Below are 12,679 nucleotides of genomic sequence, written 5' to 3' on the forward strand. Positions count from 1 at the left end.
AACTCTGTCTTGATGGAAAATGAGGAAAGGCTCTACTGCCATTAGTGCCTGAAGATCTGAGACTCTTCTGGCTGAAGTTATTGCTAATAGCAGGGCAGTCTTCCATGATATAAACTTTAGAGCAGCAGAGAAAGCTGGTTCAAAAGGAGATGGCGTAAGTTTTTCCAGAACAAAGTTGAGGTCCCAGGTTGGTATAGGTGCTCTCCTGGAGGGCCTAATGTTTTTGGCCCCTCTGAGAAACTGTCTTAGAAGCGGATGTGAAAATAAGGGTGGATCCATGTTATAGTGGGCTGAAATAACTGAGGCGTGGATTTTAATAGATGAAAAAGAAAGTCCTTTGCACAACATCTCAGTTAAATACTGTAGAATCTGAGGCAGGTGAGGCTGAAGGGTATTTTAGCCTTTAGCCTGGTTCCAGGCGCAAAACCTTTTCCATTTGTCCGAGTAGGCCTTCCTGGTGCTGGGCCTCCTAGCTTCCAGAATAACATCCATAACTGCTTGAGGAAGAGGAGCCTGCTGGTTGCTTAGGTGATTTGCCATGCAGCCAAATTTAAGGTTTTGAGCTGGCTGTGTAGAATCGGATTGTCTTACTGTGTGAGCAAATGAGCAATTTGTGGTAAAATCCAAGGTAGGCCCTGGGCCATATATTCCTTAATAGTGGGTACCAGTGCTGGCGTGGCCAGTCTGGGGCTATGGGTATCATTCTGGGTCTCTCCTTCCTGACTTTCAGAAGCACCTTTGAGAGAAGGGGCAATGGAGGGAAGGCATATACTGTCAGGTTTTTCCAACTGAATGAGTGTGTGTCCACTTTCCAAGCTTGATGGTGAAGTGTCCTTGTACAAAATTTTGTTAGCTGATAGTTTTGGGGGCTGGCAAACAGGTCTATGTCTGGGTGGCCCCATTTTTGAGTTATCATTGCAAATACTTGTGGATCCAGTTTCCACTCATGGGGATCCATGATATTTCTGCTGCGGTCGTCTGCCAATGTGTTCTTTTTTCCTGGCAGGAATTGAGCTTGTAGCTGAACTTGGTAAGCCAGTGCTGTGTTCCACAAGGTCATTGCTTGCCTGCATAAAGGGTAAGAGTGTGTACCCCCTTGTTTGTTTTTGTACCACATTACTGTGGTGTTGTCCGTCCTTATTGTAAGCTGTCCTGGATGCAAGAGGTTCTTGAAGGCTGTCAGGGCATTCTGTACAGCTAGCATCTCTTTTTGATTGATGTGCAGATTCCTTTGATCTGCAGTCCATATGCCTTGAACGCACTGCCCTGCCATGTGTGCCCCCCAGGCATAGTCTGATGCATCTGTTGTCATAGCTTGCCTGGCTGGGGGCAAGGTGAAAGGCTGACCCTTGTTGAGGTGACATGCCTGTGACTACCATAGAAAAGTACAGTTTTGTACCTACCATAAATGTAGATGTTCGAGGATCCACATTGCTGCAGTCCTAACTATTGGGTAGTCCGCTGTCCAGTCGGCCCGAATACCAAAGTATATGGCTGACATCGGTCAGGGCGCATTAGACTGACGTCAGTACGTCAGGGTACTAATGCGCATGACCGACGTCATATCCTCAGTCTTTTCTTGCCCCAGATGTCAGAAGACCCTGAAAAGCTAAGGCCAAAACCAAAAATTCCAAACATACCTGCACCAAAAATATGTACAATATATACAAAATTACCAGAATATAACCTCACCTACACAACCACCCTTAAACACAGAGGGGAAGGAGGGAGGGTAAATTGGACTGCAGCAATGTGGATCCTCGAACATCTACATTTATGGTAGGTACAAAACTGTACTATGTTCTTCATTCCACATTGCTGCAGTCCTAACTATTGGGTAGAATCCCAAAGCAGAGGTAAGGGAGGCTGGCAAATCATAAGGAAGCAGGAACTGACAACATGCCTTGCAAAATAGCTGTGGCAAAACCAGCCCTAGACTTAGAGTAGAGAGGAAGGTGATAATGCTTAGAGAAAGTATGCACTGAACTCCAAGTAGCTGCCTCCAAAATATCCTTAGTGGCCACCCCCCTTTAGAAATGCTGTAGAAGTGGCAGTAGCCCTAGTGGAATGAGGCCTAATTCCAGCTGGAATCTCCTTGCCATGATGGGAATAACAAAATGCAATGCAAAACCCAATCCACCTAGAAATAGTTTGTTTTGACACAGGCTTGCCGTGCGAACCCAAAGCAAAAGAAACAAACAACTGCTGAGACTGCCTAAAATCCTTAGTCCTGCTCAAATAATAACGCAATTGCCTGTGTACATCTAAAGTGTGCAAAATCTTTTCCCCTTTATTTTGGGGATCTGCATAAAAAGTAGGCAAATGAATAGTTTGGTTTAAAGCCACACTAGAAACCACCTTAGGCATAAAGGAAGGATTAGTGCGTAAGATACCCTATCCTTATGAAAAATCAAAAGGCTCTACCGCCATAAGGGCCTGCAACTCAGAAACCCTTCTTGCAGAAGTAATGGCCAACAAAAAGCAGTCTTCCATGACAAATATTTCAATTCAGCAGTAGCCATGAGGCTCAAAAGGTTGTAGAGTAAGTTTCTCCAACACAAAATTGAGATCCCAAGCAGGAGTAGGAGCTCTACGTGGGGTCTTATATTCTTTGCCCCTCTAAGAAATTGCTTGAACAAAGGATGCGAAAACAATGGTGGGTCACAATCATAGTGAGCTGAAATTGCTGCAGCATGAATCTTAATGGAAGAGAAAGACAAACCTTTGTCCAATAACTCAGTAAGATATTGAAGAGCCACACTCAAATTAGGCTCAGAAATCTCCAAATTGTTTGCTGCACTCCAAAATAAAAATCTCTTCCATTTTTCTCGGTACACTTTCCTTGTACTAGGTCTTCTGGCTTCCATAATCACATTTAAAACTTGTTGAGGAAGTTGAGACCTGCTGTCTTTCAAAACAGAATATGCCAGGCTGTTAGATGAAGAGATTGAAGCTTGACATTGAGCAGGTGACCGTCCCTCTGAGACAACAGGTGTGGAATCAAGGGTAAAGGCCATGGAGGCTTCCTCACCAGACTCCTCAGTAATGGGTACCAGTGCTGCCGAGGCCAATCTGGAGCTATTAAAATCATCCTTGGCTTGTCTTGTCTGACCTTTAGAAGCACCTTTGGGAGAAGAGGCAGAGGTGGAAAAGCATACACATGAAGATTTTTCCAACTGAAAGAAAGAGCATCCACTTTCCAAGCTGTGTGATGAAACCTCTTTGTGCAAAACTTTGGCAGCTGGTGGTTTAGTGGAGAAGCGAACAGATCTATGTCTGGAGTTCCCCATGACACTGTCAATTTTGAAATACATGAAGATCCAGTTTCCACTCGTGGGGATCCATGATTTGTCTGCTTAACACATCTGCTAAGGAGTTCTGTGCTCCGGCAGAAACCTTGCCTGAAGAGTTAGTTGCAAGCTGAGCGCAGTCTCCCATAAAATCATTGCTTGCCTGCACAATGGGTAAGAATGTGTTCCCCTTGTTTGTTGATGTACCACATGACAGTTGTGTTGTCTGTTAGAATCAACACCTGCCCTGGAAGAAGTAACTCCTTGAAAGCCATTAATGCAAACTGGACTGCTAACATCTCTTTCATGTTGATATGTAGATGCTGTAGTCTGGCAGGCCACTTGTCTTGTATCCACTTTCCATTTAGATGAGCTCCCAAGCAATGTCTGAGGCATCTGTCGTTAGAATCTGACTCGCCTCTGGTCGGGTCACAGAGAGTCCCTTGTTTAGGTGACATTCCTGAGCCCACCACAAAAATTCCTTTTGAATGCAAGGTATTATTTGAATGACAGTGTCCAAATCCTGGCAGTGCTGTGTCCATACATTTTGAGATACCATTGCAGCTTCCTCATATGCAGTTTGGCATTGGGAAGCACCAGAATACAAGATGCCATGAACCCTAAGGCTTGAAGGACTGTCCTTGCAGTCAGCCCGGACTGAAGAGATAGTTGATGGAAGTAACTGGAAAGATTCTTTTGTTTGTCCGGGGTTAAAAGGCCATCTGGGCTGCTGTATTCAGTCTCACACCCAGAAAGCACATGTCTTGAGAGGGTACTAGACTGGACTTTATTTCGTTCACAGAATACCCTAGGCATCTTAGCACTGCTATGACATAATCCAAATGCTGTAGAAGGTCTTCCTTTTCTTGAGCTAGAATCAGGCAGTCGTCCAAGTAAGGATAGATTTGAATTCCTTTTAGCCTGAAGTAAGCTATCACTGGAGCCAGAACCTTTGTGAATACTCTGGGCAGTGGATAAGCCAAAGGGCAATGCAGAGAACTGATAATGAGAATTTCCAGCTCGAAAACGCAGATACTTCCTGCAACTTAGTCTTATAGGCACATGAAGGTAAGCTTCCTTGAGATCTAAAGTTACCATCCAGTGATCCTTGCCCAGCAGAGGTAAAAGCTGTTGTAACATCAACATTTTGAACTTGGGAATGTCCAGATAAGTGTTGAGGATAGATAAATCCAAAATTGGCCTCCACGTGTTCCCCTTCTTCGGTACTAGGAACAGGCGAGAATAAAATCCTAGGCCCCTTTCTGGCACAGGAACTGGCTGAATGGCCCCTATGTGGAGCAACAGAGAAATTTGCTTGTGAGCCTCTTGTCTTTGTAGAGGAGGAATGTCTGGCATGCCTTTGAAAGGAGGCATGGTATGGAAATAAAACCTGTAACCGTGGTGAATGATATCCAGAACCCATCTGTCTTGGGTAATTAAATCCCAATTTTCTTTGAAAAGAGACAGCCTTCCTCCCAAAGGTGCTGCCAGGCGAGAATGTACTGGCAGCTGAAAAGGCAGGTCATTGGGTCTGCTTACGAAAGGACTGACCCCTGCCCTCACCAGAAGTCTGAGCAGGGGAACTCCCTGTCCTAGGCCTAAAAGAACCTTGAGCTCTGCCCCTACCACGTCTAGACCTACCCCTAGACTGGGAATCATAAGCAGGATAAGTCCATCCCTTAGTAGGCCAATTTCTACTAAACTTGGAGGCTGCACCTGCAAAAATCCTTAACAGTTTGCATAGACTTAGCCTTGTCCTCCATTTTCTTTAAGACTGCTTCCACAGGCGAACCAAACAACACATCAGACTGCAAAGGAGCATCCAAAATCCTGGTTTTAACATGCTCAGCTAAATTCTGATCTCTCAACCAGGCATGCCTACGAAGAACAGAACCAGTGGCAGCCACCCTCGAGGAGGCCTGCACAGCATCAAAACCACATTGCAAGGAATGTTTACCCACCTGTTCAGACACATGAACTAAATCCTGCAACTCTTTACACTCAATACCTTCTGCCAGAGCATCCACCTTAGATTTCAATTGTGAAAGGAGGTAATTCTGATATTTTAACATGTGAAACTGACAATTCAACGCCCTCATGGCTAAAGTGGAAGAAGTATACACTTTCTTTCCCCATCTATCCAAAGCCCTAGCCTCTTTATCAGGAGGAACAGGATTTTTAACAACAGAGGCCTTCACACCTTTAGGCCCCTGAGAGACAGTTTCCGGGTCTGCCCTAGGACTCTTAAAAAGATACTTATGAGCTTCAGGCACCCTATAGTACCTATCCGGTTTAACTGGGGCAGGAGGCAAAGAATCAGGGTTGAGGGAAGCCTCTGCAAAAACATCTTCCACCACATTCAGAACAGGAGGTATAGCTAAAGGCCTATGCTGGGGTAAAAACAAGAATTCCCTAAGCCTCTTCCTGGAATCAGAGAAATCTTGACCTTCCCATTTAAAATGCTCCCTCATGGAATGCAGAGTCTCTGAAAATGAAAAATCCTCAGGAGGAGAAGCTGAAGGAGTAGAATCATCCACATCAGAATCAGAATAAGGAGGATACTCCTGCAAGTCTTCAGCAAGACTCAGAAGCCTCGAACATTGCTCAAAACTCTCAAACTCAGGTTCCACCCTAGGCCTCTTATCAGGAGGGGGCATAGAACCTCTAATCATAGTAATCAAATCCTCTGCCATTTTAAGCATATGTTTCTTAGGCAAAGACCCTGAAGCACTAGGAGAAACCCCACTGAAGTTAAACTTGGCCTGCCTCTCAAAGAAGCCTTGGAAACAGAAGGGAGGCTCTAACCACCTTAGGAAGAGAGGAAGAACAGCCACCTGAGAAGCCCCTCAGCCTGGCCTACTTCCTCTTGAGGATACATCCTGTAACAGTAAAGTCTCTCCCTGAGACTCCAAAGAAACACCTGGCAAAACCTCCGGCTCCACTGAGCCTTCTAAAGATCCGACGTCTGGGACTGTCGGTTCTTCCACTCTAGGCTTTGCTGCTTTGTCCTTGCGCTTTTTGGCCGAAGCGGGCGTCGGAGCCTCCGACGGCATTTTATAATTACAACGCTTCCCAAAACTAACCTGGCACAGTCTAACCTTCTCTTAATAGTGCGTTTGTTAAATCTAGCACAAGAGCGGCAGCCAACAACGTCGTGCTCAGGCCCTAAACAAGGTATACACAAAGTATGGTAATCCCTATGAGGTATCTGTTTCCCACAAGAAATACAGTTATTCACTTTTTCTGACATCCGGTTAAATACTGAGGCAAGAAAAAACCAAAATATTCCCCAACGGGGTACTTAGCCAACTTTGATTCGGTCTGAAACTCTGACTTCAGAAACTTTCAGAACGCCAACCTGCACTCGCAAAATTGCTTCTGCATCGGACCATGCGGCAAAAAAGACTGAGGATATGGCGTCGGTCATGCGCATTAGTACCCTGACGTACTGACGTCAGTCTAATGCGCCCTGACCGACGTCAGCCATATACTTTGGTATTCGGGCCGACTGGACAGCGGACTACCCAATAGTTAGGACTGCAGCAATGTGGAATGAAGAACATCTCTTGTTGAAGGCAGGGAATGAGAGATATCACTGTCCAAGCTGTGGCTGTGTTGAGACCATACGCTTTTTAGGTACCACTGTAATTTCCTCATATGCAGCTTTGCAAATGGTATTAGTAGTATGCAAGATGCCATGAAGCCCAAGGCCTGCAGAATTTTTCTTGCAGGGAGTTGGGTCTTTGTTGTCATTGTTTTCAAATATTGAGTCAGTTGTAGTTGGTTGTCTGGCATCAGATAAGCCTTCTGGGCCATTGTATTCAAGCTGGCACCCAGGAATGTCATATTTTGTGAGGGTACTAGTCTTGATTTCTTTTCATTTACTGTGTAACCTAGGCAACTTAGAAGATGTTTCACAAAGGCCAGATGTTGTAAGAGGATGTCCTTGCTTTCTGCTTGGATGAGGCAGTCGTCCAGGTATGGGTATATTTGAATTCCTCTTTGTCTGCAGTATGCAATTACTGGTGCCAGGCATTTTGTGAAAACCCTGGGCGCAGTGGATAAGCCAAAGGGCAGTGCAGAGAATTGGTAATGGGTTGAACCTGCAATGAAACGGAGGTATCTTCTGCAATTTTGCCTGATAGGGATATGCAGGTATGCCTCCTTGAGGTCCAACGTTACTAACCATGCTTTCTTGCCCAACATGGGAAGAAGCTGCTGTAGTGTTAGCATCTTGAATTTGGGTACTTGTAAGAAAGTGTTTAGAATTGAAAGGTCCAGAATTGGTCTCCAGGCATTGTCCTTTCTGGGGACTAGAAAGAGTCTTGAGTAAAAACCTTGACCTTGCTCCCGTGTAGGTACCAGTTGAATGGCTCTCATGTCCATGAGAGCTGTAATTTGTTTTTGTGCCTCTGCCCATTGATTTTGTGGCAGGTTTGGCATTCCTCTTTACGTTGGCAAGGTGTGGAAATGGAATCTGTATCCTTGTGAAATTATGTCTAGGACCCATTTGTCCTTTGTGACGATGCGCCAGTTGTCTGAAAAAAAGTGCTAATTTTCCTCCCAAGGGAGCTGCCAAGAGGGCCTTGCTTGGCCATATGAAGTTTAAGTCATTGAGTTTGCCTTCTAGTAGTTTAGGGCCTGTTCTCCTCCTTTCTGTGTTGCAGTGCCCCACTCGAGGTTTGTAGTGGGTTTGTGGTTGTCCTCTGCCTCTTGGACGTCTGTATTTACCCCTCTGTGGTCTGTCAGTAGCTGGAAAGGACCAATTTTTTGTTGGCCAATTTCTGCTGAAGCGAGGGGGCTGAACCTGTAAAAAATCTTTGACCGTCTGCATAGATTTTGCCTTATCCTCTATTTTCTTTAAGACTTCTGCTTTAACTCCAAATAGGACATCCTGCTGTAAGGGAGCATCTAGTAGCGTTGCTTTAACATGATCAGGCAGCGTTTGTTCCTTTAACCAAGCATGCCTACGTATAACAGACCCAGTAACAGCTGCTCTACAGGAAGCTTCCATGGAATCAAATCCACATTGTAAAGTATGCTTGCCCACCTGTTCAGCTGCATGCAACAGATCCTGCATTTCCTTCAATTCAGACTGTTGAGGGAGTGTGCTCATTTTTTGTCTTATTTGAGACATTAGAAATTGCTGGTATTTTAGCATGTGAAATTGACAATTTAGTGCTCTCATAGCTAGAGTGGCTGAGGTGTAAACCTTTTTCCCCCACCTGTCTAGTGCTTTGGAGTCCCTTTCAGAGGGTACAGGATTTTTTGCCATAGAAGCCTTAGCCCCTTTGGGACCCTGGGAGATGGTCTCTGGGTCAGCAACAGGGCTTTTATAAAGGAATTTGTGGGAGTCAGGCACTCTAATATCCGTCTGGTTTGGCTGGAGCAGGAGGCAGAGAATCTGGATTTAAACTAGATTCTAAGTAAACATCATCCACAATGTCTAAAACTGGGGGGATAGCAAGAGGTCTGTGCTGGGGGAGTAAAAGAAACTCTGAGCCTTTTCTTTGAGTCAGAGTAGTCCTGACCTTCCCAGTGAAAATGTTCCCTCATAGTGTGTAAAGTTTCCCCAAAGGAGTAGTCTTCAGGGGGAGAAGTTGAGGGAATGGAATCCTCAGCATCAGAATTTTCATAAGGGGGAAAGGAGTAATCTTGTTCCTCAGAGGAGCCTGAGGAAATAGACACTTGATCAGAGGAGGCATAATCTTCCTCTTGTCTAGGCCTTTTGTCCGGGGGGGGGGTTGGGAACCCCTGATTAAAGAGATCAAATCTTCAGCCATTTTAAGCATCTGTTTCTTAGGCATGGGGCCTTGAACAGGAGACTGAAGTGCAGTCTTTTTAGGTTTAACAGGAGTCTTAAGCTTAGGATACGTTTTTATAGTGAGCGTCGTCGGTCTGAAGACACCTTCAGAAACCGAAGGCGTTTCTGCAGCACCAATATCTCTTTCTGTAATGTAGTCGGTAGGGCCTAAAGAAAATGGCTGCGTTGGCCTAGCACTCTCCACCAAAGGATCCAAAGTGGTCTCAGGTTCCAATTCTGCGGTAGCCAGGGGCTGCGTAGGTGCCTCACTGAGAACCGGTGAACCGGAGACCGGCCCAGCCGAGGCCTCGGGGTCTGACTTGGGTCTAGGCTGCCTGTCCTTATCCTTGTGTTTTTTGTGCACGCTGGTAGTCGGTTGCTCCGACGGCATGGTGTAATTAAATTTTCTACCGAAGTAGTGTCGTGCGAAATCAAAGCGTCGTTTTATAGTACGCTTATTGAACCTAGCACAAAAGTGACAACCAGTGACGTTGTGGTCTGGGCCTAGGCAAGGTATACAATAAGAATGAAAATCCTTATGAGGTATTTGCTTCCCACAAGAAATACAACTGTTAACTTTTTCTGACATCAGTCTGAGGCAAGAAAAGTTTCCCCAATGGGGTACTTAGCTTTATTGAAGACTTCGGATCTGAAATTCGACTCTGAAAATCTCAGGAGTCGGCCGACCGGCCTTGCGAACTGCTTCTGCTTCGGGCACCGCGTGGCAAGAAAGACTGAAGAAAATGGCGTTGGATGCATCATTTATACTCCTGGCGCACTGACGTCAGGGAAGAAGCGACAGCAACCGACGCTGGACCAAGACTTTGGAATTCAGGCCAACTGCGGAACCGCCTGACGATAGGATAACCCAAGTGTGATGACTGCAGCAGGGTAACACGATGAACATCTTCAGCTAGTGGTTCAGGAATTGGAGTCTAATGAGGAGAAAGGTCAGGGAACCATTACCTAGACTCCTTTTGTTTTGTAACAGAGTCATATTTCCACTTATCAAGTTTATTGGAAGGTGGGTTGTGTCCCAACCAAAACAGAAGCAGATGAAGGTAGTAAGCCTTTTAACACCAAATTATTTCTCCTGTCACACAACACACAGGAGCTGAATCCCGAACAAACAGAGCAGTCAATTTCTAAATGGGCAGCACCCAGACAATAAAAACACTCCTTGTCAGCCATATTGCATCAGAAAAAAATACCAACAATATTTCAGACGTATCCTAATGTCAGGTAGACAGAAAGGAAAAAGAATACGAACAATGGTATGTCAAAGAATATCCTCACAAGGGTAGAAAGGCCTAACTAGAAAAGGAGTTTAAAATACTAGAAAAAGGTCTGAATGTTAAGAGACCATCATAAGAGCAAAGGAAGGCAGAGGAAAAAGGCATTACAGACAAAAACTCACAAAGGATATAAAGATTCTTAGTTAACCTCCTAGCTTGAGAGGAGAGCAATGCGGTGTTAAACGAGATCTGAGGTATGTAAGGATGGTGAGTCATTGTGGGCAAAGGGAGAAGCTTGAGAGCTGGACATGAGAGCCTAGTGTAAGCAGCCAAATCAGATCAGAGACTGATCAGTTGAGGAAAGAATGAAAATTACATCATATCCAAATATCTGGATCATAAGAGTGGAATATAAACACCACCTCGAAAACTGCATTCAATTATTTCTCTCCATTTTTGTCCAACCTCTGCAGAAGAGCACTACCGTCTCCCAAACTGTTGCCATTTCACTTCTCTAAGTCAACACCTAGTTTCACACTTATGGCATAGCAAGGCACCACCTGTCACAATGAAATTCATGTCATAAATTTAAAATACACCCCATAAAGGACATTACAGTAAGTCCATGAAGAAATGGCATACTGCATTTTTCTTAAGTCATGTCTAGTACTAGTAACTCTTGTATCACTGCAGACTTCAAAACTGAATTTAAAAGTGAATGACTAGCAAATGGAAGAAGATCACAAAAATAATTTGTTTAAATTCAGATCGGTGGGACAGAAGTATAAAAATGTTTCATGCGCAGGTGACATCAGTCCATCCCCTTTAAAAAAGGAAAGTGCTAAACATGAAAATTTTAACTTGTGCTGGAGCACAGTTAAACGAAGCTAGCATAAACACAAAATAAAATATGCAGCTGTATAAAACTTACAGCCTGCTTTGTTGACTTGCCGCCTGCTTTGAGCTCCTTTAGTTTCTTCTCCTGCTTTTCATACTGCTTCTGTAGCTCCTTCTGCTTCTGCTGATACATTTTCTTAAATGTCACTAAAACACACAAATCAGTCATAATATTTACAAGTTTACTGCAATCAATGGTTATGATGATGCAGTTTCATGTCTCTATTAATGCACATGTGGTGTCAATTACAAAAACAAATACCAACATTTTATAACAGCGATTTTACCTCTCAAAAATACAAACATTAACTTTTAGCAGCAAAATGAGAATGACATACCCACCTAATCTGTCCTGTACCTTAGCTGGTTTGATAAGCAGTTTTAACGGACAGATTTTGTTCTTACACACCCTACCTCTCACCCTCCAGACAATGAAAAAAAAGAAAGGCTTCTGAAAAGGAGGTACATCCAGCTACAAATCTGGACATCTAATAATAAATTTTTTGAATACCAAGTAGCGTACAACTCCTCCCAGTTCCAGTAGGAATGTGTGGTGCTACTGAAACACATGCTTAAAAAAACAGAGTGGCAAAAATGATGAAAATATAAGCACATTAGAGTAGGACTAATGAAATGTATTGCAAAATTCTCCCATAAAAAGGTAATTTATTTTTACTTTAGAAAAAGGGAAATGTAAAATGAGTATCCTCTTTAAATTACTGTTGCCATTAGTATGTTGGTCACGCAGTGTGGCTATGCGTGTATTAGACAGCTTAAAAAAATCACATGACGAGCAAGATTCAGAAACTGTGTGAAGGGGGTTCCTAAATCAAGCCTGAAAAATAAGCACATACCTCCAAAAATAGGGTCAGTCCGTGCAGGGGTAAATCAGGCCTGAAAATAAGAATGTTCTTCCAAAACTCGGACAGTTGACAGGTCTGTTAGAGACACTGCTGGTCCCATGATCTAGAGGGCAATGGAATAAAACCATGGTTTGCTATGCAAAAGGGAGGAAACTTTTAGTGCCAGTGGCACAACAGATAGCACACTTACCTTTGATGCTGGAAGACCAGAGGGCTATGGGTTTCATCCCCACTCAGGGTTGCCAGACGTCTCTATTTGAGTGGGACTCTCCCGAGATCACCAGCCTAATCCCGAGTCCCGCACTGCCTTTTGAAAATCCCAGTCAAACAGATTCTGCTTTATTATTGGCTCATATACCGTCATACGGGCCAATCATAAATTGCAAAGCTGAGCCACTCCTGTTCAATGCAGAACAGCAGGCGGTTCTGTATTCAACAGAAGACGCTCTGCTGTGTGAATTTTTGACTGGCTTGTATACGAACCAATCAAAATTGCAAAGCGGAGCCACTTCTGCTTAATGAGGAACTGCCTGCTGTTCCACACGAATGAAAGATCTTTTTTTCTGTCCCTACCTGGCCAGTCAGAAATCT

The 12,679-nt window shown here is 44.2% G+C and overlaps 1 protein-coding gene across 1 annotated transcript in view; it reads right to left on the reverse strand.

Moving 5' to 3' along the window:
- ABCF1 (ATP binding cassette subfamily F member 1) overlaps window positions 1-12,679 on the reverse strand; it is a 1,329,408-nt gene that overhangs the window by 773,365 nt on the left and 543,364 nt on the right. Inside the window, exon 10 of the mRNA XM_044082281.1 lies at window positions 11,260-11,372. Within this exon, the coding sequence (XP_043938216.1) occupies window positions 11,260-11,372 (113 nt within the window). The remainder of the gene's footprint in view (window positions 1-11,259; window positions 11,373-12,679) is intronic.

Source organism: Protopterus annectens, chromosome 9.part0 (genome assembly GCF_019279795.1).
Source record: "Protopterus annectens isolate FY-2018-M chromosome 9.part0, PAN1.0, whole genome shotgun sequence".
NCBI classification, from domain to species: domain Eukaryota; kingdom Metazoa; phylum Chordata; order Ceratodontiformes; family Protopteridae; genus Protopterus; species Protopterus annectens.